The 27,438-nt window shown below is 31.6% G+C and overlaps 1 protein-coding gene across 9 annotated transcripts in view; it reads left to right on the forward strand.

Annotated features, from left to right (window-relative positions):
• LOC143068808 (6-phosphofructo-2-kinase/fructose-2,6-bisphosphatase-like) overlaps nucleotides 1-27,438 on the forward strand; it is a 53,993-nt gene that overhangs the window by 21,803 nt on the left and 4,752 nt on the right. For 8 of the 9 annotated variants that reach the window (XM_076243181.1, XM_076243164.1, XM_076243134.1 and 5 more), the window contains 11 exons: nucleotides 190-286; nucleotides 6,097-6,160; nucleotides 13,415-13,549; nucleotides 14,487-14,670; nucleotides 15,421-15,494; nucleotides 16,389-16,460; nucleotides 16,889-17,035; nucleotides 17,977-18,081; nucleotides 18,682-18,723; nucleotides 19,341-19,428; nucleotides 26,948-27,075. In XM_076243181.1, coding sequence (XP_076099296.1) covers nucleotides 190-286; nucleotides 6,097-6,160; nucleotides 13,415-13,549; nucleotides 14,487-14,670; nucleotides 15,421-15,494; nucleotides 16,389-16,460; nucleotides 16,889-17,035; nucleotides 17,977-18,081; nucleotides 18,682-18,723; nucleotides 19,341-19,428; nucleotides 26,948-27,075 — 1,136 coding nt within the window. Of the gene's footprint in view, nucleotides 1-189; nucleotides 287-6,096; nucleotides 6,161-13,414; nucleotides 13,550-14,486; nucleotides 14,671-15,420; nucleotides 15,495-16,388; nucleotides 16,461-16,888; nucleotides 17,036-17,976; nucleotides 18,082-18,681; nucleotides 18,724-19,340; nucleotides 19,429-23,154; nucleotides 23,252-26,947; nucleotides 27,076-27,438 lie in introns of all 9 variants that reach the window. The other variant, XR_012976253.1, reaches the window with a different exon arrangement.

The raw sequence follows: 27,438 nt of genomic DNA on the forward strand, positions 1-27,438 counted from the left end.
CTTATCTGTCCTTCAGTATGTCTGTCTGTACATCCCTAAATTTGTTTTCTTCTCAAACTCTAGTTTGCCTCGATTGCAACCAATTGTTATGAAACATATACACAATGATTATGCTTATTTCTACAAAACACAAATCTCATTTAACAGTATATATTATAATAGATATCATTCTTATTTTTATGTTTGTAGCATTTAATGTTGGAGAATATCGTAGGGCAGCTACTGAGGCTTATAGAACTCATGATTTCTTTAGAGCTGATAATAAAGAGGCACAAGAAGTTAGACAGTAAGTATCAGATTTGATTTCTGGTCAGAACTCTCAATTGATGACTTGATGATAAAAATGTTTTTTTCTTGTTTTTCTTGTTAAAGGAAGATGAGTCAAGTTTAAATGTAACATTTCATGATGAAATAAGGGGTTTCTGACAAGCAGAATATATTTTTTCAGATATTGAAGTTATACATGTAGGTGGTACAGAGTTCTATAATGAAAAGCATGCAATCAAACAAACATGATTTACATTTGGTGTTTTGTATATGTGTATAAATATTAGAATCATCATAAGAAGTTGTTAGTAGATAGATATAAGAAGATGTCGTATGAGTTCCTATGAGAGAACTCTCCATCCAAGTCAAAATTTATAAATGTAAACCATTATAGGTCAAAGTACTGTCTTCAACACCGAGCCTTTAGTCAAACCAACAGCAAGCTATGTTACTTTTATTTATCAGAAAGATTTCACTCTGACTCTGTCTTAAAAAAAATAGGTAAAAAAAACCCCAAAGGGACACTCAAACTAATATGTCATAAACTGACTACTCTACAAAACAATTATACTGCCCCTTTTTATGATACCTTACACAGTTTATAAGTACATTGAAATATTACCATATTTGAAACTCATTACAAGTATACAATATGTTGCTGTCTCTCTGATATTTACATAGAATAGTACACACATATTGAAACCTAATAATCAAACTCATAGCTAACTGTAATATGTCTTATTTACTGAGTAAATAGATATTAAAGCTGTTACATAATATAGCCATAAACTGTGTTATAAAATTATCATTGAACAATTGAAAACAGTATGCAACTATATATCTTATATACAGTGGATTTATTACTAATCTTGGGATATCAAGTGGGTAAAGGTAAACCATGAGTTTAAATGTTGAACAAAAGTATAATTTGTATATGCCTGTTTATGGGAAGTAGTATGGTATACCTCTGTTTGTCTGTACGTCCATCTGTTTGTCTGTCAGTCATCAACATGTCGGACAATAACTCAAAAACACTTTAACCAAACTTTAAAAATTTGGTGAATTGTTTATATCTATTAACGTTAGCTCCCTTTCCTTTTTTGGGGGGAATTTTAGATTTTTAGTTTCACAGTTATGGGGGTTTTTATACGACTGCAAAAATTGAAAATTTTTTGGTCGTATATTGGTATCACGTTTGCATCTGCGTTGTCGTCGTCGTCGTCCGAATACTTTTAGTTTTCGCACTCTAACTTTAGTAAAAGTGAATAGAAATTTATGAAATTTTAACATAAGGTTTATGACCACAAAAGGAAGGTTGGGATTGATTTTGGGAGTTTCGGTCTCAACAATTTAGGAATTAGGGGCCAAAAAGGGCCCAAATAAGCTTTTTCTTGGTTTTCGCATTATAACTTTAGTTTAAGTAAATAGAAATCTATGAAATTTTGGCACAAGGTTTATGACCACAAAAGAAAGGTTGGGATTGATTTTGGGAGTTTTGGTTCCAACAGTTTAGGAATTAGGGGCCAAAAAAGGGCCCAAATAAGCATTATTCTTGGTTTTCGCACAATAACTTTAGTATAAGTAAATAGAAATCTTTGAAATTTAAACACAAGGTTAATGACCATAAAAGGAAGGTTGGGTTTGATTTTGGGAGTTTTGGTTCCAACAGTTTAGGAATAAGGGGCCCAAAGGGTCCAAAATTGAACTTTGTTTGATTTCATAAAAAATTGAATAATTGGGGTTCTTTGATATGCCGAATCTAACTGTGTATGTAGATTCTTAATCTTTGGTCCCGTTTTCAAATTGGTCTACATTAAGGTCCAAAGGGTCCAAAATTAAACTTAGTTTGATTTTAACAAAAATTGAATCCTTGGGGTTCTTTGATATGCTGAATCTAAAAATGTACTTAGATTTTTGATTATTGGCCCAGTTTTCAAGTTGGTCCAAATCGAGGTCCAAAATTAAACTTTGTTTGATTTCATCAAAAATTGAATAATTGGGGTTCTTTGATATGCCAAATCTAACTGTGTATGTAGATTCTTAATTTTTGGTCCCGTTTTCAAATAGGTCTACATTAAAGTCCAAAGGGTCCAAAATTAAACTTAGTTTGATTTTAACAAAAATTGAATTCTTGGGCTTTTTTGATATGCTGAGTCTAAACATGTACTTAGATTTTTGATTATGGGCCCAGTTTTCAAGTTGGTTCAAATCAGGATCCAAAATTATTATATTAAGTTTTGTGCAATAGCAAGAAATTTTCAATTGCACAGTATTGTGCAATAGCAAGAAATCTTCAATTGCACAGTATTGTGCAATAGCAAATATTTTCAATTGTACAGTATTGTGCAATAGCAAGAAATATCTAATTGCACAATATTGTGCAATAGCAAGAAATTTTCAATTGGAGTTATCTTTCTTTGTCCAGAATAGTAGTTGAATCAACTTAAATCATTGTTTTATACAATATACAATGTATATTCACTTTTACTACCAACTGATAAATTAAAACAATCTTTACCATTCAGTGATAACAAGCACTTTATTTTACATTTTAATATTTTATGATGTATTTAAATGAGTAGTTATTGTTGCAAACTCCATTAGAAATTTGAATTGAGATCAGTTTTGGGAAAAGGGAAAGGGAGATGTGAAAAAAAAGGGGGGGGGGGGGGGGGTTAAATTTTTCTCATTTCAGATTTCATAATTAAAAAGAAAATTTCTTCAAACATTTTTTTGAGAGGATTAATATTCAACAGCATAATGAATTGCTCAAAGGCAGAAAAAGTATTTTAAGTTCATTAGACCACATTCATTCTGTGTCAGAAACCTATGCTGTGTCAACTGTTTAATCACAATCCAAATTTACAGCTGAATCCAGCTTGAATGTTGTGTTCATACTTGCCTCAACCGTTCAGGGTTCAACCTCTGCGGTCGTATAAAGCTACGCCCTGTGGAGCATCTGGTTACATTTAAAAAAAGGGGATTTTCCAGTTTTTCAGGAAATGCTTTGAAACTTTAGTGACTGGTTTATAGCTATTAAGATAACCTTTCTTTAGTTCTTCCTGAATAAAATTGAGAAGTTATTGAACTTTATACTTTGAGAAAGCGTCGGGCGTATCATCACTCATGGCGCAGCTATTTGTTATAGGCTAGTATGCAGATTTTGGCAAAACTGTGAAATGAAATGTCCACAAAAATACACTTTTCACTCATCAAAGAAAATTTGTTATTCAATTGTATGTGAAATTTGTGTAACGTTTAAATAGCTATCAATGTATTTATTTGAGTTGCAGTATAAAACCAGGTGCTCCGCAGGGCGCAGCTTTATACGACCGCAGAGGTCGAACCCTGAACAGTTGGGGCAAGTATGGACAAAACATTCAAGCGTGATACAGCTCTGAATTTGGATTGTGATCAAATTTTTGACATTATATGTTTTTTTTTTACACAAAACAAATGTCAAGATTTTACAAATCAATTAAAGATTTCTTCAAACTTTTTAAATCTAAAATTAAATAGTTGACACAGCATAGGTTTCTGACACAGAATGAATGTGGTCTAATGAACTTAAAAGTTTTTTTTTTGCCTTTGAGCAATTCACTATGCTGTTGAATATTAATCCTCTCAAAAAAATGTTTGAAGAAATTTTCTTTTTATTTATGAAATCTGAAATGAGAAAAATTTAAACCCCCCCCTTTTTTTTCACATCCCCGTTTCCCTTTTTCCAAAACTGATATCAATTCAAATTTCTAATGGAGTTTGCAACAATAACTACTCTTTTAAATATATCATAAGATATTAAAATGTAAAATAAAGTGCTTGTTATCACTGAATGGTAAAGATTGGTTGGTAGTAAAAGTGAATATACATTGTTTATTGTATAAAACAATAAAAAAAACTTCATCAGCAACATTTTATATTGGCAAATTTCCAATGAAGTTATTTACATAAAGTTATTGGCAAATAAAAATAGAAAATGACATCATAGTCATGTCTGGCAAATGTCCAACATACATTATCTAAAAACATTTTAGATAAGATAAGGAAAAAAAGCTTCATCAGCAACATTTTATATTGGCAAATTTCCAATGAAGTTATTTACATAAAGTTATTGGCAAATAAAAATAGAAAATGACATCATAGTCATGTCTGGTAAATTTCCAACATATATTATCAACTACTATTCTATACAAAGAAAGATAACTCCAATTGAAAATTAATTGCTATTGCACAATATTGTGCAATTAGATATTTCTTGCTATTGTGCAATACTGTGCAATTGAAAATTTCTTGCTATTGCACAATACTTGATATGGAATCCTGATTTGGACCAACTTGAAAACTGGGCCCATAATCAAAAATCAAAGTACATATTTAGATAAAGCATATCAAATAAGCCCAAGAATTTAATTTTTGTTAAAATCAAACTTAGTTTAATTTTGGACCCTTTGGACGTTAATGTAAACCAATTTGAAAACGGGACCAAAAATTAAGAATCTACATACACAGTTAGATTTGGCATATCAAAGAACCCCAATTATTCAATTTTTGATGAAATCAAACAAAGTTTAATTTTGGACCCCGATTTGGACCAACTTGAAAACTGGGCCAATAATAAAAAATCTAAGTACATTTTTAGATTCAGCATATCAAAGAACCCCAAGGATTCAATTTTTGTTAAAATCAAACTAAGTTTAATTTTGGACCCTTTGGACCTTAATGTAGACCAATTTGAAAACGGGACCAAAAATTAAGAATCTACATACACAGTTAGATTCGGCATATCAAAGAACCCCAATTATTCAATTTTTGATAAAATCAAACAAAGTTTAAATCTGGACCCTTTGGGCCCTTTATTCCTAAACTGTTGGGACCAAAACTCCCAAAATCAATACCAACCTTCCTTTTATGGTCATAAACCTTGTGTTTAAATTTCATAGATTTCTATTTACTTATACTAAAGTTATGGTGCGAAAACCAAAAAAAATGCTTATTTGGGTCCCTTTTTGGCCCCTAATTCCTAAACTGTTGGGACCTAAACTCCCAAAATCAATACCAACCTTCCTTTTGTGGTCATAAACATTGTGTTTAAATTTCATTGATTTCTATTTACTTAAACTAAAGTTATTGTGCGAAAACCAAGAATAATGCTTATTTGGGCCCTTTTTTGGCCCCTAATTCCTAAACTGTTGGAACCAAAACTCCCAAAATCAATCCCAATCTTTCTTTTGTGGTCATAAACCTTATGTCAAAATTTCATAGATTTCTATTTACTTAAACTAAAGTTATAGTGCGAAAACCAAGAAAATGCTTATTTGGGCCCTTTTCGGCCCGTAATTCCTAAAATGTTGGGACTAAAACTCCCAAAATCAATCCCAACCTTCCTTTTGTGGTCATAAACCTTGTGTTAAAATTTCATAGATTTCTATTCACTTTTACTAAAGTTAGAGTGCGAAAACTAAAAGTATTCGGACGACGACGACGCCAACGTGATAGCAATATACGACGAAAAATTTTTCAAATTTTGCGGTCGTATAAAAATTATAAGGTGAAATGTAAAAGTAATATAAAATATTTTATACTCGGCACAATACTGGTGAAGGGCATGGTAACATCTCGCCCTTACCCAGTTTCTCAGGTTCATACAAAAAAGCATATATTTTTCTTTCATTGACACTATATTGTATATTTACTATAGCATAATGGACTCCTGGTAATTTAGAGCACGACATAGGATAAAGACACATACTTGTATAAACGGAAACCCATACAGGCAATGATTAACCAAGCTGATCCATCCATGCTTAACATTTTGATTTCTATTTACAGAAAATGTGCAATACTGGCGGTAGAAGATGCCTGTAAATTTCTTGACAGTGGTGGTGAAGTTGCAGTGAGTATGTCTATGTACACAAAAATTACACACACACACATACACAAAATGTCTATGTACATAAATATGCACACATATATACAAATATATCTATGTACACAATTGTATACATATATACACAAAAATGTCTATGTACACAATTGTACACATTCATGTAAACAATAATATCTATGAACACAAATGTACATACACATAACATAAATGTCTATGTACACAATTGCATACCTGCCAACTTTTCAAAATGCCCATGGGGGTTTTACGTGCAAAATGGCTCTTACAGTCCTAAAAAAACATCAAAGGGGGCGTCAAATGTATCTAAGTGTTGTTTTTTGGCTTCTTCATACTTTTTAAAGCCTGTAGCCTTTGTAAAATGAACTATTTTGTTTAAAATTGTGGGCAATTTGCTCTTTCCAAATTTCCATTTGGGAGCTTCCATGGGGGAAATCCCCCGCAAATAGTGACAGTTGGCAAGTATGCAATTGTAAACACACATACAAAAATGTATATGTATACAATTGTACACACATATACAAAAATGTCTATGCACACAAATTTACACACACATATACAAAAATGGACAAATTTTAATTCGTTATTGCATAAATATCAACTTGAAATATCTGTCATTTTCTCCCTACCCAGTTTACCCCTATTACTTATTATAATGTGGACTGGACATTGTTATTGAACCTTATGCAATTTGATTGGATTAAGTTCTTTTTGGTTACCTTCAAACTGTTCATGAGTATATTGATTAAATCAGACCATGCGTGAATGTGTACAATAAATTAAATTACCTGCATACTAGACACTGGACCAGTCCATATTACGTTTTATCAATGAAACTTAAGGTATGAAAGGTAACAATTGCCACTTTTTTGTCGAGCCTGCAACTTTTGTTGCAGAAAGCTTGACATAGGGATAGTGATCCGGCGGCGGCGGCGGTGTTAGCTCACTTCTTAAAAGCTATATATTTTGACAAAATTGATGACAAAAAAGCAATGACAAAATTGATGGTGTAGGTATTTTATCTAGTCCCAGGTGTAGTACTGTCAATACATTAAAATTATTTAATACTTCTGCTCGACGAAATAGAAGTCATGGTCACAGAAAATATATACCACCTGCTGTACACACCGTGACAATTGATAGTCTATTAACGTCTGTTCAAAAACCTTTAGGTATTCATCATATTAGAACTAAATTATACTCCATTTCATTGTCAAAACTTTCTTTACTATTTCAAGATGCCAAAAATACTTCCGTTACTGATTCTCGTTCTGTTTTGTATAGATTAGTTGCAATTATCATGGACATTGCTAACCATAGACTATTTAAACCCGTATTGACTACATCCAATAGTGAGGAAAAGCGTTACTTTTTTAAGGTAGAATTCGCCAATAAAGGTTTAGATGCTGTAAATATTGGCAATATTTTTCATCAAAAATCTGTACAAAAAACTATACCTGATTACTTCAAAAATAAAGCTACACCTGTTATTTCTTATATTTACACCAAGTCTATTGCATCAAAGATTTTCAACCACAAGAGAGTTTTAGAGGATTTTAACCTCAAAGATACAAAATCCAAGCCTCCGGATTGCTCATGTGCATCTTCTCAATACAATTATAGTCCAGCTGGTCATATTATTACTGGTGACCTTGGTATTGTTACCAATAAACAACTAAGAGAGTTGCTAGCCAAGGGACCAAAGTATAGAATCCCCCAGCCCATCAACTGGAAAAAGAATTTCAAGTTACTGATGGATGCAGTTGAGGACGATGCAAGAAAATGGATAAAGCGCGAACCAGACGAACCCGAACTGGACACTTTGTCTGAATGGATCAAAGCTATTCGATCATGCATTCAGAGGCGCATACAAAAACTAAGATGTAATATGAGTACATGAGTTTCTAACCCTTTCAAGAATCCGGAGGTTGTGGATGCTTTATCCTCTTTGCATGACAAATATGTCGTTGTTCCGGCAGATAAAGCCTCCAATAATATTGTCTTCATATGTAAAAAACATTATTTGCAATGTCTCACTACAGAGCTTGGAATTGATCAAACTACTGGTAATCCTACATATTCTTTAACATCATTTACCAAGGATGAAATTTTACAAAATCATAAATCTGTCCTTCTTTCTTTTGGTATCAACATCAAAGAAAACGAAGAAAACTTGCCCTCATTATACTGGATACCTAAATTACACAAAACTCCATATAAAGAACGATACATAGCTGGGTCTTCAAAATGTTCGACTAAACATATTTCTAAAGTATTGACTACTATTCTTTCTACAGTTAAAGATGGGCTTCAAAAATATTGTGAGGAGATATATTCTACCAGTGGTGTTAACCAGATGTGGATTCTCAAAAATTCGAAAGATCTACTGCTTAACCTTCGATCACAATCTTTGCAATTTTGCAGCAACATAAAAACTTTTGATTTTTCTACGCTATATACTACTATTCCCCATGCTCAGTTGAAAGATCGACTTCACCAACTCATAAAACAGAGCTTTTTCTATAAAAATGGGAATCGTAGATACAAATTTCTTGTTTTGGGATACAATACTTCATATTTTGTGAAGAATCACACTGAATCTTCCAGAAAATATACTGAAGATGATATTATTAAAATGCTGGACTTTTTGATCGACAATATATTTGTTGAGTTTGGAGGATTTATATTTCAACAGACAGTCGGTATTCCAATGGGTACTAATTGTGCACCCCTGCTGGCTGATTTGTTTTTGTATTCGTATGAAGCAGAATTTATTCAGAACCTTCTAAAAGACAAAAAGAAAAAGCACCTTGCGAAATTCTTTAATTTTACTTTTCGATATATTGATGATGTTTTATCGTTGAACAACCCATACTTCAGCCAATACTTACATCTCATATATCCCAGTGAACTTGAAATTAAGGATACTACTGATACTAGAAGGACTGCTTCATACCTTGATCTTTTCCTCAATATTGACGTAGATGGACGACTTCACACAAAAATCTATGATAAACGGGACGATTTCAACTTCCCAATTATCAATTTCCCATTTCTCAGCAGTAACATACCCTCTGCCCCTTCGTATGGTGTTTACATATCACAATTGATACGTTATTCACGTGCTTGTTCACACTATACGGACTTCATATACAGGAGTGTGCTCCTTACGCAGAAACTGCTCCAACAAAGTTATGAGGAGGACAGATTAAAATTGACACTCCGTAAATTTTATGGACACCATCACGAATTGGTTGATCCATATAATGTCTCTTTAACCAAACTAGCTAAGGACATTTTTACCACATGGTAGATTGTGGTTTGTCATTATGTCGTCTAATCTTTTAATTACCAAACGTGACTTATTCCCGATTGTGACCGTTTTGCTGAATGTGAATTCGCATTACTATAAGACGTGTTTATGTACTTGTTTATCCCAAATTCATGTATTTAGTTTACATGTTTAATGTTATATTTGTAATTCTCATCAGATTTTGTCAAATGTGTTGACGTCTTCTTATTATATATTTAGGTATGACGTATAGAAAAATTAACCACCTCCTCTTTAATAATTATATTAAATTTTGTACGATTATTTACGTTTGAAGTTGGATTCATAACAAACTGGACATATATATATTACAGTTAATTGCTATTAATAAGTATTGCAATATGCATTTTGTTTAAATGAATTATCAGTATTTAGTTCTAAATCAATCCTAATTCTATCTCATTTTTGAATGATAGTTTTTCATATGTGACGTCATGCTGTTTCTAAATTTCATAAATTCAAATGTGGCATAACGTTTCTGCCTTTTCGCCATCGTATGTGACGTCACAATTTTTTTAATTACGTTGACGCTTGGACTGATTCGGATGTGTGTCTATTTTGTGATAAACTTGGGTTTAGTTTTCTGTAATTAGTTAATATTTCAGTTTCATTATTATATCTCTTTCATATTCATTTGTTAACATTTACTGTTTGCAATAGCATTAAGTATTCTATATAATAAGGATGTTCTTATCCCGTGCATAAAAACAATGCCGTATTTGTAAAAACCTTTTCAACTTTTAATCTTCAGTGCTGTACAACTTTGTACCTTTTTCACGTTCGATCTTTTATATCTAGGCGTTATGTATTCAGGTTTAGTTTTCTGTAATTAGTTAATACTTTAGTTTCTTTGTGTATATCTCTTTCATATTCATTTGATAAAATTTACTGTTTGCAATAGCATGAATTGTTCTATATAATAAGAATGTTCTTATCCCGGGCATAAAAACAATGCCGTATTTTGCGAAACCTTTTCAACTTTTGATCTTCAGTGCTGTACAACTTTGTACTTTTTTCACGTTCGATCTTTTATATCTGGGCGTCACTGGTGAGTCTTGTGTGGGCAAGGCGCGTTTTTGGCGTATTGAATTTTGGACCTGATGCTTTTTGTTATCTATTAATCATGTTTTTCTGTGTCTAATATGTTCTCCTGTTTGTTTGTGTTGTGGTCCTGTGGTGTTGTGTTGTCGTTTCGGTGTTGTATTTAACTTTGCCATTAAAGTGCGAGGTTTGGCATGCCTTAAAACCAGGTTCAACCCACCACTTTTATTCCCCTTTAAAAGTGTCCTGTACCAAGTCAGGAAGATGGTCATTGTTATAATATTGTTCGTTTCTCTTTGTGTTGCATTTTAACGTTGAGTCGTTTGTGTTTTCTCTTATTTTTGAGATATTGAGATAAGACGTGGCACGGTACTTGTCTATCCCAAATTCATGTATTTGGTTTTCATGTTACATTTGTTATTCTCGTGGTGTTTTGTCTGATGATTGGTCTGTTTCTGTGTGTGTTGCGTTTCGGTGTTGTGTCGTTGTTCTCCTCTTATATTTAATGCGTTTCGCTCGGTTTTGGTTTGTTACCCCGATTTTGTTTTTTGTCCATGGATTTGTGAGTTTTGAACAGCGGTATACTACTGTTGCCTTTATTTTAGAAGGTGGAAGACCTGGATGCTTCATATTTTGTTTATAAATGCCTCAAGTTACGAAATTTCCGTCAGTCACATGTCCATTGCCCTTGACCTCATTTTCATGGTTCAGTGACCACTTGAAAAAAAAGTTCAGATTTTTTGTAATGTTAAATTCTCTCTTACTGTAAGTAATAGGATAACTATATTTAGTATGTGCGTACCATGCAAGGTCCTCATGCCCGTCAGACAGTTTTCATTTGACCTCGACCTCATTTCATGGATCAGTGAACAAGGTTAAGTTTTGGTGGTCAAGTCCATATCTCAGATACTATAAGCAATAGGTCTGGTATATTCGGTGTATGGAAGGACTGTAAGGTGTACATGTCCAACTGGCAGGTGTCATCTGACCTTGACCTCATTTTCATGGTTCAGTGGTTATAGTTAAGTTTTTGTGTTTTGGTCTGTTTTTCTCATACTCTATGCAATAGGTTTACTATATTTGTTGTATGGAATGATTGTAAGGTGTACATGTCTAGCGGGCAGATGTCATCTGACCTTGACCTCATTTTCATGGTTCAGTGGTTATAGTTAAGTTTTTGTGTTTTGGTCTGTTTTTTTCATACTTTATGCAATAGGTTTACTATATTTGTTGTATGGAATGATTGTAAGGTGTACATGTCTAGCAAGCAGATTTCATCTGACCTTGACCTCATTTTTATGGTTCAGGGGTCAAAGTTAAGTTTTTGAGTTTTGGTCTTTTTATCTAATACTATATGTCATAGGTCAACTATATTTGGGTTATGGAAATATTTTATGATCTATATGTCAGTCGTGCAGGTTTTATTGTCGAGCCTACAACATTTGTTGCAGACAGCTCAACATAGGGATAGTGATCCGGCGGCGGCGGCGTTAGCTAACTTTTCACGGTTCATTGCACAGTGTTAAGTTTTTGTGTTTGGTCTATTTTTCTTAAACTATATGTAATGGGTCAACTATATATGTTGTATAGAAGCATTGTTAGCTGTACATGTCTGCCTGGCATGGTTCATCTGACCTTGACCTCATTTTTAAGGTTCATTGGTCTTTGTTTAGTTATCTTGGTTAATGTTAAGTTTATGTGACAGTTGTAATAAAGATTAGCTTTATACTTAGGACTATCAACATAATATCAATGATTAGTATAAAAGGCGAGACATTTCAGCGTGTGCACTCTTGTTTTATATAAATAAGGCCGTTAGTTTTCTCGTTTGAATTGTTTTACATTGTCATTTCGGGGTCTTTTAAAGCTGACTATGTGATATAGGCTTTGTTGAAGGCCTCATGGTGACCTAAAGTTGTACATTTCTGTGTCATGTTGGTCTCTTGTGGAGAGTTGTCTCATTGGCAAATCATACCACATCTTCTTTTTTATACCCATTAGTTCAAATAATTATCACGTCTTGAAAGGCTATTATATTTTTTCTTTCTTTGACGCCTTACATCATCGGAGTAGGGCGTCAAAGCACAAAAATTTAGAATATCCTTCCAAGACGTCATAATTATTTGGACTAGAACCCTTCCTGCTATGAGAACGAGATACTGATAAAATCCCACACATTTGTTTGTGGATTAATAAAGTATATTATTGTGTAACATGTGTAATGTGTGATTAATGTATAAAGTAAGAAGTGTTGAACAACCTAGGCGGAGTAAACACATAGACTGACTGAGAAGATATGAGTCTCCATATTAATTTGCGCACAAAAAGTCCGGTGCCAATAACACAAAGAGTCCGGTGCCACAAATTTTCCAAATAAACCATTTTTTAAGACCTTAATAGTGCATGAAACAGTTCCGAAAGGGAAAATGTCTACATTTAATGAATAATAGCCCATAATTTACTTGGAAAAAAGCCCAGCAAGCTTAAAACACGCTTCAATTGGACATCTTTCCATGAAAAATATTTGTCTTCAAGTTGGGTACCACGTTGGTGGAAACAATTCGAAATAAATCGTAGTTTTCCGTAAATATATGATTAGATATCCAGCAAAATGAATATTTTTTCCTTTCCGTGACATCAAGCTTATTTGGAAATATCAATTCTGCTTTAATACAAGTTGAAAAAAATATCCACTTACGCCAAATGTTGTCATCTGAAAACACGATAAGTCCGTTGCTGAACCCGATTAGTGCAAAAACGCCGAAAAAATCCCCATAAGTCTGTAACCATTCTACACCGTGGTTATTGTATATATGTACTATAGTTTGCATTATATTTGATACACACAATATGAAATTATTCTTTTGTTTTAGGTTTTGGATGCTACAAACACTACCAGAGCTAGGAGACGTTTACTGGTAGATCTTATAAAAGAAAAACACAAGTTTAAGATTTTCTTTGTAGAGTCTATATGTAATGATCCCACTATTATAGAAGCTAATATTGTTGTAAGTAGTAAAGGTTAAACATAAGTTTGATCTGTGATTTAACATAATTATATAGATATAAGAAATAAGAAGTTTAAAGCAATTATTTTGAAGATTTGGTTAGCATTGTCTATTTAAACAGCTCCAAAACTTAAATCTCAAGAAAAATTCAAACAAATGCAAATTCCATAGGAAGCAAGCAACACCAATAGAAATATCCATTAATCTCTGGCATCATTAATTCTATACAAAATATATCAAGGTTAAAGAGTAAAAGGTTAAATTTAGGCACATATTATTACTAATGATAAAAAAGGAAAATATCATAAACATGTATTTAGTTTATCAAAAAGTCATGTATGTTTAATTTGTGTACAATTTGGAAATTAGTATGGCGTTCATTATCACTGGACTAGTATATATTTGTTTAGGGGCCAGCTGAAGGACGCCTTCGGGTGCGGGAATTTCTCGCTACATTGAAGACCTGTTGGTGACCTTCTGCTGTTGTTTTTTATTTGGTCGGGTTGTTGTCTCTTTGACACATTCCCCATTTCCATTCTCAATTTTATTAAAGATGCAAAACTGACTTAAAAAATGAATTTAACCATGGTCCTACAGTTCCTTGAAAAGCAAATTAAAACAAAACAAAACTTGCAAATACAACATTCAAAGACCATAAGAAAAAAGTTGAAAGTATGTTGTGTGATTGATCACATTCAAAACAAAGAACTAATTTGGTTGTATTTTAAATCACATCAATTCCTTATGATTGACTTATTTCCGCATTCATACTGCTATGTTGGAAACAATTGAATCGCAATTTAAACTGTTACATTTTGTACTTTATAAATTATTGAAGATTTAAAAAAAAGAACTATGTCAACAATAACAATAACAAAACCAAATACCAATATTTTACAAACCTTATTTCCATCGTGGATCTTTATTTTTTTAACAGGAAGTAAAAGTATGTAGTCCAGATTATGAAGGAATGGATAAGACCTCTGCTGTTCAAGACTTTATAAAGCGTATAGAACATTATCGTGAACATTATGAGGAATTAGAACATGAGAAAGACAATGATTTGTCGTACATACAGATATTCAATCAAGGGGAAAGATTTATGGTACACAAATTAGCAGGTAAAATTATCTATATCTTTTTCTACAGGACACCTTTTTTCTACCAATACTATAGCAACTATTTAGAAATTGTTGACAGAGAGTAGCTTTTATCACTTCTTCTGCTTCTCCAACAAAAAAATTGAAAGACATGAAAAGCATTAATTACTAAAAATAGTAGAATTGGAGTATAAAATGTTGGTGGTCATTCAAAATCCCCTGACAGCTTACAACCAACATACTTTGAGTAAATGTGCATACATCAGATGCATATATAGTCATAAAAACACAACTCTATTAAAAAGAATAAAACTTCCATAATCCATTTTGATAAAAAAGCTAAGAAAAAAATATTGATTGAGGGGAGATAACTTAGATATTTTAATCTCTAAATTCAGCATCACTCAGAACATGTCAATATTCTAACCCAAATAATGACCACATATGCATATAACCTATGAAATATGAAGCTGTTGTATGATTGCCAATGAGACGATATCCACCAAAATTCAAATAAAGTGTCTGTTGATTCAAATAATTATAGGCAACCAAATGGCCTTCATCAATGAAAAAAAACAATATCCTATAGTGTTTTATAAAGGCCCCAACATGAAAAATATGACATACTTTTGTCAGGGGAAGAGACTAAGAAGAGTATGAAATAATCTTTTTTATTACTTGTGTCAATATTATCACAATTATTGAATAAATTTAACTGTCATATTAAATATCATGAACTGCTGTGAAATATAGTTGTTATTTCTATTTCAGGTCACTTACAAAGTAGAGTTGTTTATTATTTAATGAATATTCATGTATTACCAAGAGCTATTTATCTAACTCGGGTAAGTTGACTTTTTTAGCTGTTAAAAAAAAATATAGGAAAAAATAAAATTGAGAATGGAGATTGGGAAACATTAAATTTTAACATCACAATGTGTGTCATTCTGGGTAAGATGAACAATGAAAAGTAAAATTAGAATTATACATGTAGTTGTAAATGTTTAAGTTTATATACCAAGCATTGAATTCAGTACTTTTAAATTTCTGTATGTAAATTGTCCTGATGATGCCTATCTGGTAGGCAAAACAAGTCAAACAAGTTTAATAAAATGCAGACTCTTTGAAGTATTGTCATTTATCGGTATTTTGAGATTTGCAAAAGTTTGCCTTAATTGACAACCCTGTATACCAAGGTTCCACTGCAGCAATCTATATTGAAAGGAAACACAATGGCATTGGTTCACCACATAGTGTTACTAAGAGTATTATGCCTTTATACATTGGACTATTTTTTTTAAACCTTTTCTGAAGTGTTGGGTTTAAATTTCTGTTCTGAAAAATATTCCTGAAAGAGGTCAGTTTTATTTCATTTGATTAACACTACTGAAAGAAATAAAAATCTGGTAAAAGAAAGGTAACTAGCAGTAACACTGGAACAATTTAGATTTCAAAAGCTTACAATATGTTGCCTTAATCTTATACAAATAACACATTATATTTTTAGGGAATCTAAGTTCTAAATTTATGAAAATTTAACCGAACTAACAATTTTCCGGAGAATGTTTTCAAAAGAAAATAAAAGATTCACATGAAAAAAGGGTTATAGTTACAGAAATATAGCACTCGATGAATCCATTTTCATTTCTCATATACCAACATTAAATACTTTACACTCTATCTGTTGTTGCTGAACTTTATGTAATTTATGGTTTAAATTAAAAAATTATGTTTTACAGCATGGTGAAAGTGAAATGAATTTGTTAGGAAGAATAGGAGGGGATAGTGGATTGTCAGAGAGAGGTCATGAGGTTTGTATCTATGATTTATTTAGCCTCCGTGGGATAGTTGTCTGGTCGGCAATCATATCTATTCCTATTTTTATTAAGATCTGCCATCAACACAAATTCTACAAATAACAAAAATATCATAAAGATATAAAATAGCCACTTTAGTAAGAGATTCTCGACTTAGGATAAGCATGTGCATATGTTGTAGAGTTGCCCTTTATAGCTTGCTGTTCTGTGTGAGCCAATGCTTAGTGTTGAAGGCCGTACTTTGACCTGTAATGGTTTACTTTTTACCAATTGTGATTTGGATGTAGAGTTGTCTCATTGGCATTCATACCACAACTTGCTTGTTGAAAGTATTGGATGTCATGGATAATATCAAGTTTTAGTCTATTTAAAATGTTTTTCATAATATGATAGATATGATGAAGTTTCCTTTAATTTTACAGTATGCACAGAAGTTGGGTAAATATGTACAAGAAGAAAACATTCCAAATCTACGTGTGTGGACCAGTGAATTAATAAGAACTAAACAGACAGCAGAATTTATAGATGCACCCAAAGAAAATTGGAAGGCTCTGAATGAAATTGATGCTGTAAGTCAAAATAGAAATCCCAATCACTGAATTAACAACCTACATGTTTTGTCAGTGGCGGATCCAGGGGGGGGGTTCCGGGGGTTGGAACCCCCCTATTTTTGGCCGATCAATGCATTTGAATGGGGACATATAGTTGGAACCCCCCCTTTGTCCTGGGTTGGGAACCCCCCCTTTTTAAAATGGCTGGATCCGCCACTGTTTGTGGTGTGAGGGTCTGTATTCTTTAAAATGATTTTCACTTTTGTTGAGTTATAAGACATTTTATCAGAAAAAAAGTAGCCATTTTACCCAAGCCACACACTAGTTCAGGTATGCCTTGAGTGAAACACTTCAAACTTCACAAATTGATTTGGAATGAGGGGCTGAGGGTCTGTTTATATTCGTAAGAATTTTATTTGGTTGTTATTAGTTTGATGAAAATATGTTGTTTTTTGTTGTTCTTTGGCATCAAATCAAGAATGCCTTGAAACATTTAATTCAAACTTTACTAATTTAGAACTAACATGACTAATGTTAGTAAACTGAGGGCCTGTTTACTTTTTGAAGATTTTCACTTTTGTTTCCTGCAGATTTAGTGGACATAGAATGTCACATGTTGCTTGACAAATCTAGTATATATTGTCTTGAACAATTTACTTGGTCATTATTTTTCAAAAGCTTCACAATCTTTGTTATGAATTCAGATTAGCTGAGAGAGGTTGCTTTCTGATAAGACACAAATGATATTTGAGAGTTAATGTTATTCATGTGAATTGAATATTTGTATTATTTTCTTGATACTTGAATTTTTAGAGATATTTTAAGTCGTGATAAAAGTATAGTAAAAAATACTATGGAATTTCACAAACACCTCTTTTTAGTAAGTGTTTGTTTATCTTCGTTATGTTTTTAATCAGGGTATATGTAATGGTATGACATTGTGTTGTTTTTTTCATTAGGGTATATGTGAAAAAATGACTTATGAAGAAATCCAGGAGAAATATCCACATGAATTTGCATCACGAGACCAAGATAAATTCCATTATAGATATCCTAGTGGCGAGGTAAGATTCAATTAAGGATATCATTGTGTTGAGGTGTCCTTATACTTCGTCTATTTATCATTTAGGTTGAATCTTAGGTTAAAGTTCAAAAGCAGTATGAACAAAATTGGGATTTTTGAAATAAAAAATTCTGTACTTTAATTGATGAATTGACTCATTCAGCATTTGAGATGAGATAATGGGTTCTGTGTGACCAATACAAATTTAGATAAATGGACTTTGACAAGGTTGACATACTATAGTCAAAAAGTGACAAACAATGTGTGAACCTCTTAATCTTCATGACAAAAACAATAAAAGATTTGCTGTCATTATCAAAGTACTAATTGACAACTAACAATAAGTTACCAAAGGTTAAGATTGATTCCTGACTCTGGGCAGGCATTATCACATTTAACATGGTTGTTTGCTAACAATCTCCATTATAATCTCTATAGGACATTTCCATATTTTTATATGTAAACATAAATTATAAACTCTGAAGCACATTGACTTAAATGTTTACATGTGTAACCTCTAGAAGTCATTGAAACAATTTTTAACATTTATATATATCAAGAAGATATGAAATAAATTTATTTGTTTAATATTTTTTTTCAGTCATATCAAGATTTGGTTGCCAGACTAGAACCTGTTATTATGGTAATGTAACTTTGTTAGCAGTCATTTAGATAAACACATAATATATAAAAAATAAGTTGTGGTATGATTCCCAATGAGGCAACTCTCCACAAGTGACCAAATGGCACAGAAATTAACAACTATAGGTCTCTGAAGGGCCTTCAACAACAATTTAAACTCATACCGCATTGTCAGCTATAAAAGGTTGAGAAATGACAAATGTAAAACAATTCAAACAAAAAAACTAACAGTCTGATTTATGTACAAAATAATGAACTAAACACAAGTATGAATTCTAGGCTCCTGACTTGGGACAGGCAAATACAGACATGTAAGAATTAATGTCAATGTAACATGGAGCTACCTAACAAACATTTTGAAGTTGTAATTTAATATTTCAAATGAAAAAAATCAATTAATTGTAAGTTCTTCCAGCTTAAAAGACTAGGGTGAGCTGTTGATATAATGGAAAATATCAAATCTTCACATCTTCATCATAAGCTATAGCTTTATAGTTATAGGTTACTATTGAACAAAACTGGAAAACCAAATTTTTAAATTACTAAAAGTTAAAATATAGAATTACAAAAGTAAAGTCTATACCCTTTATGTAAATTCAAAGATGTTAATCTTTATAGGAATTAGAAAGACAAGAAAATGTGATGGTTGTATGTCACCAAGCTGTTATGAGATGTTTGTTAGCTTATTTTCAAGATAAATCGGCAGGTATGGTCAAATAATTGATTGTGATGCAAGTGAAAAAGATGTGTTATTTATTTAGCATACATGAGGTTACTAATGTGATTATAAAAAAAAAAGAGAACAGATTCAATAACAAGAAAAAATATAAAAAAAACAGAATAAAAAAGATGGAACACAACACTATTATCACACTTAGGAAATGGTTTGAATATTAGAATTGGTTAAAATTTAATAATTTTAGCAAGAAAATATATACATGAAAAACAAACAAATGAATTAGGATCGACTAAGTAAAAATTCAAGCACTCTGTTGTGGAATGACTAACCTGAAAGGGTCCGGTGAGCTATTCTCATCCCTTGGCATCTGTCATCGTCGTTTGTTAACTTAAACAAAAAATAACTAAAAGACCAGTTGGAACAAAACTTGACCATAGTCATCATTAGGGTATCTTGTTTAAAAAATGTGTCAATATTTCTGAATTGATAAGTGACTCTTATTGGAGTTAATGCCATTGAATTCATATTTTTGAATGTTTACCTATTATTGTCGCTGAATATTTCCAGGCATAGAAATATGGTTTATAGAATATTTGTGATTTTAAGAGAATGGAGAAGGTTATTCATTTGTTTATATTACATATTCTTCTGCATCATTAGTAACAAATCACAAGACTGTTTATTTCTAGATAACATTAGGGAAATACCATGTCTTATTTAGTCTTCATTCTTCATATCATCTATGAAATGAAATTATAATTGGTATGGGCTGTGGCAATGCCATTACTTATTGAAAACCAACTTATTTTCACGAGCTTTTAAATTTCATGACTTTTGCAAAGAAAAAAAACGTAAATATAAATAGTTGTACATATGTTAATTTTAGATCTTTCCTTATTTAACTACATCAAGTAAATAAGAAAATGGCGAAATTAAATAGATGCGAAATAGACTAGAAAGGGTAAAACGTGAAAATAAGTTGGTTTGATGTTTATTGGACTTGATTGGCATTTGCTTTCATATGTCGTTCCGGAATGGTATTAACTTTGGAAATACCTTGCACTTCTTGTTCCTGATTGATAATATTGTTGAAATACCATTAAATTCAATTTTTGCTTGTTAGCGAAATGTGTATGAACGTAAAGTAATTTGTTATAAAATTATTATAGCAGTTGTATGTGTCACCACTTAGCAGCCATGTTCAGTAACCAGCTTTGAATGATACAAAAAGAATTTTGTTTTAATATATATATATTGATATATTCTGCTCACTGATCTGTTTAAAATGAACCTCTTGCTGATTTCTTAGAAAGATTATATGGATTTGCATTGCCTATACCTTCAGCAAATGTTTTACTAATGATCCTCAACCGTTTTGAAAGTAAACAATTGAGAAACATGGAGTCTACCATTTCCTCGTTATGTTAAAAGATAATTTTTGTATGTATACATTCTAGCACCAGTTACACTGAATGATGAGCAACAGATCACTACTCTGATTAGCATATAGTTTTAGAACCTTAGTAAACAATGATTTATTTGGTCCCTTTTTGAATTATTGAGTTCCAATTAACATTTGGCATGCAGAGTCAAATACATGAATGGCATGCACATTCATTATTAATAAGATGTAAATGTTGGGGGAATTTTTTTTTTTTAAATTAGGAAAAACAAAAGTATACATGTAATGTTTTTTTTTTAGTGATCAAGTATAATTATTTGTTATATGTATCACATTTTTTATTGAGATAGAATCAAAAACAATTCCATCAAACATGACAATTAAAAAAATCTGTATACAATATTTCCATGAAAATTATAAAATATAAGACCCCAGTTTAAACACTTTTATTTATAAGTTCTTTTGGGAATTTTTAAAATTCATCAGGTAAAATTTCTTGAAAATGAATTGCTACATGCTACAAAAATTTTCATTATATATACTATGGCTTGCACATTCATAATGGGTGAGGTTATACTCAAATATATTTTAAGTATATTTTAAGAAATAATAGTTGAGACGTATTGGATATTACTTGTTTAATGCTTTTGTCATGAAATTTTAACTCAATAATATGATGAATAGCATTAATAAGTTTAGATTCTCCCATTCTATTTTTTTGGAGAGTTATTTGTGGAACAATTTTGTTTTTAGATAATATTTCTTAAATAATACACCCAATCTTTAAACCATTAATGAATCATGTCCTTTTGTAGAAGAACATTTTTTGATGTCTCCCATTTGGAAGTGACATAGAAATAACAGTCCTCCATCTGTCCGGTCTTGTTATTGCTCTCATGTGTACAATTTTTACCAGCTTCTAATAAAACCTAAATCAGATGTTTATATCAGCATTGTCCCAAGAAAGATAGAAAATCAGTGCAAATCAACAACTTTTAAAAGATTTATGCTCCTTGGAAATAATAATTATATGGAAAATTCCATTGTTAGCGCTGTCACATGTTCAATTCTTGTTTGATTTTTATAAAATTTATATCTTAAGTTTATATCAGCAATGTCTCAGAAAATTGCCATAATCAGTGACACTCAACAATTTCTAAAAAAGTTATACCCCTAGATAATATTAATTATATGGAAAAAATCTAGCAAGAATTGTTAGCACTCTCGTGTACAATTCGTGCTAGATTTTTATTAATCTTATATCATATACATAGGTTCATATCCACAATGTCTTGAACAAGTTCGAAAAATCATTGCTGTTAAATATTTTAAAAAGAGTTATGTCCCTTGGAAATATAAGTTATATGGAAAATTGCATTGTCAGCTCTCTCACAGGAACATTTTTTGCAAGATTTTTTATCAAATTCATATCAGTTTATATTGGCAATGTCTTGGACACTTTCCTAAAGCAATGTTGATCAAATATTTCAAAAACAGTAAATATATCTGAAATTGTAATGGATTTGCTCTCAAGCCTTCATTTCTTGTTAGCTATTTATCAAAAAAAATGAGAAATACACGTAATTAGTTTTTGTCAATGGACAGATGAATATGTGCCACAAGGGTGACATTGGAACTCTGTTCATTTATTGATTTTGAACTCAATAGGTCAAAGGTAAAGATAACAGCAATTGAGAATATGCACATATTTTAGAATTGTTTGTCTTATGAATCATACATGTAACTTTAACAAACCCTTGTATTATGATGGCTCCCTGCCATAAATTCATTTGGTCAAAGATCAGGGTCACAATTGCATAGATATTCTTGTCCAATCCAGAATATCTAGAGTGTTTTGTTGTCTCATTCTTGCTTTAGGAAGGACAGTCATTTTCTTCATAATCTTTAACTTTTACAAAAATTGTTCCTAGCCAACCTAATTATTGTTCCTTCAATTTTTTTTAAAGCATGACTTTTATGTTGCATTTTAGAACATATATTCATGTTGATGTTTTTTTCGGGGGAAAATATAATCAGCAATACACAACATTTTTCTTTAGAAAATCTTCCAGTTTGCTTTGTTCCTTTATATTCTCATACACATTTCATTTTTTATAGGACTCACTTTTCAATTATCCAATTCATTTTTAAATTTTTGTTTGTTTCACCTGTGTAAAGGTAATTCAGTAGATATAATATAATCTGTATTTTTGTCTGATAGCAAAATATTTGTGTGATTTTAACAGTTGTTTTGTATTGCAGTGAATAATTTAACAACCAAATATTGTATAAAATTCATTTGATCTTTAAGTGTGAGTTTAGTGGGAATATTTTTTTCGATAATATTCTAGATGAAATCCCTCATGTGAAGGTGCCCTTCCATACGGTGGTAAAATTGAAATTGACTGGACATGGCTGTGAGTGTCTACACATACCACTGCTGACAAGGTATCACATGACCCATTAGTTCTAAATATAGATGCTTTATTGTTCTGCACTTTTCAGGAATGCATACAGGAATAAGAAATCAGACTCAAGTCAACCTCTTCTGATGTGAACAGGGGAGGTTTTTTTTTACAAATTTGGTTGATTTTAGTCAGATTTGGAGTGTGTTTTATTATAAAAAACAAGGGAAATTTTACAAAGCATTTGATCATTTTTTTCAAAGCATTTGATCATTTTTTTAAATAAAGTATTAATAAATTCGAATTTCATACCTCAATATTCTTATGCATGATTGTCTCTTGATATTTTTATAATATGAGGATTATAAGTGTGTGTCCATTTTGACAATATAAAACTTTTAACGGTTCATACTAAACTATTTCATTTGCTTACGTAATACTGTTTTGTGTTGTGTTTTGGGAAAGGTTCTTAGAAAGCTTTGTAGAAATTTTACACATAATACTTCTAAGCATCCAAACCATTAATAAAGCTTTGTGTAATACAAGTGTGACCTTTTTAAGTACCCCTTAAATTAAATGGTAATCTTTTAAATTAAAGATTTAACCTGAGACACTCATTTATCAATCCATCAACAATTTTCATTCATATATGATACATTATCAAACATTTATGAAAATGTATGTACAAATGTCTGTAACACACAAAATATATGTAATTTCCTGTATGCCTTGCTATATCCTTCCACATTATTATAACTTCTATTGTGTTTGTATTTGATCTAATTGATAAGTCCCTGACATAAGTTTGTTTTTTTGTTTTTGCATGAAAAAGATTTTGTATAATATGATATTTTTATATTTTTACATTCTTTTTTTTTGTCTATTTTTTTATTTGCTTTGTTGAAAATATGAAAAAAAGTACATTTTAGAATTTGAACTAAACAAAAGCAAATGACTAGGTAATGACAGCGTAGTAATTAATCCAGTGGCAAATATTTCATGCTCAATGGATGACCAAAAAAATTCACAACTTTCTTCACACTAAATCCAGGACACATGGATTGATTTCCTCAAAATTTGCATAATTCAATTGCTTTTCCATTCAATACTTTGGTTTGCTTCAACCAAATGTTATGCAACATTTTGCGCCTGTCCCAAGTCAGGAGCCTCTGGCCTTTGTTAGTCTTGTATTATTTTAATTTTAGTTTCTTGTGTACAATTTGGAAATTAGTATGGCGTTCATTATCACTGGACTAGTATATATTTGTTTAGGGGCCAGCTGAAGGACGCCTCCGGGTGCGGGAATTTCTCGCTACATTGAAGACCTGTTGGTGACCCTCTGCTGTTGTATTTTATTTGGTCGGGTTGTTGTCTCTTTGACACATTCCCCATTTCCATTCTCAATTTTAATTTTATATAAACAATGCTTATTACCACAAAACACCGAGCAAGTTTGAATTGTGGTAGTGTTACTTTAACTGTTCTAGAGTTGTGCCCCTTTTCAAATCGAAAAATTGCTGAATTTTACGTTTCTGTTTACTAACTTATAAGTTTGCCTCAACCAAATATTATGAAAATGATCTGGTTTGCTGTTCAAGAGTTATTGGACTTGAATTGTCAGAGTTATGGAACTTTAATTGTCGGATTGAGTAAATTTTTCACTTTGATCTTCAACTTGAGTTTGCTTGAATTGATTTACCTGAAACTTACATAATTGATGAAATTTGTGAACATAACACACCATATCATTTAGAAAATTAACAATATTGCTGCAACACACTCATATTCATGGGACTTTCCCTGTCAAATAAATAAACAGCATTGTTAGAAAGTCATGCACAGGCTCTAGTATTCTAGTGCATCAGAAGACTATAAACTTAACAGTGTGGTTGGGATTGATGAATCTAGACTTGCTTTTAATTTTTGAAAATTTGTGGTTTATGAGACACATTTGACACAATACTTTTACATTAGGGGTATCCTGGTGCATGTTGTTTTACAGATCCAACCTAATTATTTCTGATTAAATGCCTTCCAAATATGCCATTTTATTCTTGAAACAATTTCAATATACATGTACATGTATACAATAATGGATTTTTTCTGTAATCTCCATTTTCAAAATAAGATTATGATATTATTTCACAAGACTTACACAATGTTTCCTTGTATCTCAATTGAGCATACCGTAGTTTGTATTCATCAATGAAGATCAGTACTTTGTGTGTCCCTTTGACTTATGCTTTTGTTCGGACCTTGCTTAAATTTACTCTTTTTATAATTGAAATGCCAATATTTTGGATATTACCGAGTTTTCGGGAATAGAAATATCAGAATTAATTTTATTGGGAGAAAGCAAGACTATGCTGACAAGCAATGTAATTTAAAAAAAATTGTACACTTTGCTCCATATGCTTCTTTGTCTGTCCAAGCAATTACCTTATTCGTTGGTCTAACTGTGCCAGATTATGTATCTAGGGCATAGTGTCATGTGTCTTTACCATCAATGAAGGGTAGGCCCATCTTGAAAATCAAGATCTCCCCCAAAAAAAGTCTTATTTGTTTTTGTTTGAAACATACATCTTGTACCTTCAACCCTTGATCCCCCATGCTAGTGAAATGTTTAGGAATTATAATCTGTAACTGGCTTTCAATTCATAAGTTAATAATCTTGCAATATATTCATGATATATAATCTTATACTGTATCTTTATTCTCATCAAGCCTATGGATATCATTAGTTCAGCGATAACAACTGTTTACAATATCTATACAAGCAAGCAAGGGAGGTTATATAACCAGCGTGGAAGTCAAACACAAATATTGAAATACTTAATAGTTGAACAAAACAATAGTCTGCCAGTCTTCTGCTGAAAGAATTTCATTATGAATATGTTAAGTCTTATATTCCATATTTTGTTTTTATAAGATAAATGAGGGTCAATGCCCCATCCTTATCTTTTTCTTATTGTGCAAAACATTAGAATACATAATCTTAATCTAGGATGAAAAAAATCATTTACAACTAATACACCAGACAGCTATTTTTCCTCCACTACTAGAATTCATGAACGTTCCTGTAAAATCTTGATGTCACAAGAGAAAATATTTAACATCACATCCAAAAGTGATTGTTGTATGATATCAATAGATCAAGGTTGTGTAATTGTTGAAGATATTGAATTAGCACATGAAAAGATCACATAAAGAGAAAATTGTTTCTAGAAAAGGGTCTGCAAGTTAATTCCAATCTTCCAGAAGAATGTGATTGCGCAATAAAGAATGATAATTTTTTATAAAGTAGTTAGTTTGCATTTATTTATGCTATGTTTCTATTTAATCTGTATGGCACTCCCCTGACAATCCTAGTATGTCTACATACATGCCTATACAAAAAAAAACCAATCTCCAAGACCCAATTTATAGTTTGTCTACCAATATAGAGAATGAAATGTTTTTCTGGATTTTTTTAATTAAAGTTCACAAAATGATTTTCAGATAAATTTTATGTCATAGACCAATAGTTGTTTTTCAAATACTTAAATGGTTGAACAAAGAAAGATTAAGGCCATTTGAAGTATGTCCTGTAATTCAAAATGCATATTATTGATACATTTAATCTTAAAAGATACGCTACAATGATACTCTACAAGGCTTTTATTTAAATATTTGTAATTATGTACCAGTGTGTTTTTTCTATGAGAAAGTGCTTTACCTATATGTTTTATCTTTCTTACAGAAGATCTTCCTTACTTAAAAGTTCCTCTACACACAGTGATCAAACTGACGCCAGTAGCTTATGGCTGTAGAGTAGAATATATCAGCCAAAACATAGAGGCTGTTAATACTCATCGGGATAAACCAGGGGTAAGACACTTAAATATAGAGACTGTTAACACTCACAGGGATAAACCAGGGGTAAGATACTTATAAATATATAAAGACTGTTAACTACACACAGTAATCAAACTGAACCCAGTAGCTTATGGCTGTAGAGTAGAATATATCAGCCAAAACATAGAGGCTGTTAACACTCACAGGGATAAGCCAGGGGTAAGATACTTAAATATAAAGACTGTTAACTACCGGTACACACAGTGATCAAACTGACGCCAGTAGCTTGTGGCTGTAGAGTAGAATATATCAGCCAAAACATAGAGGCTGTTAACACTCACAGGGATAAACCAGGGGTAAGAAACTTATAAATAAAGAGACTGTGAACACTCACAG

This window comes from Mytilus galloprovincialis, chromosome 1 (assembly GCF_965363235.1).
Source record: "Mytilus galloprovincialis chromosome 1, xbMytGall1.hap1.1, whole genome shotgun sequence".
NCBI classification, from domain to species: Eukaryota; Metazoa; Mollusca; class Bivalvia; order Mytilida; family Mytilidae; genus Mytilus; species Mytilus galloprovincialis.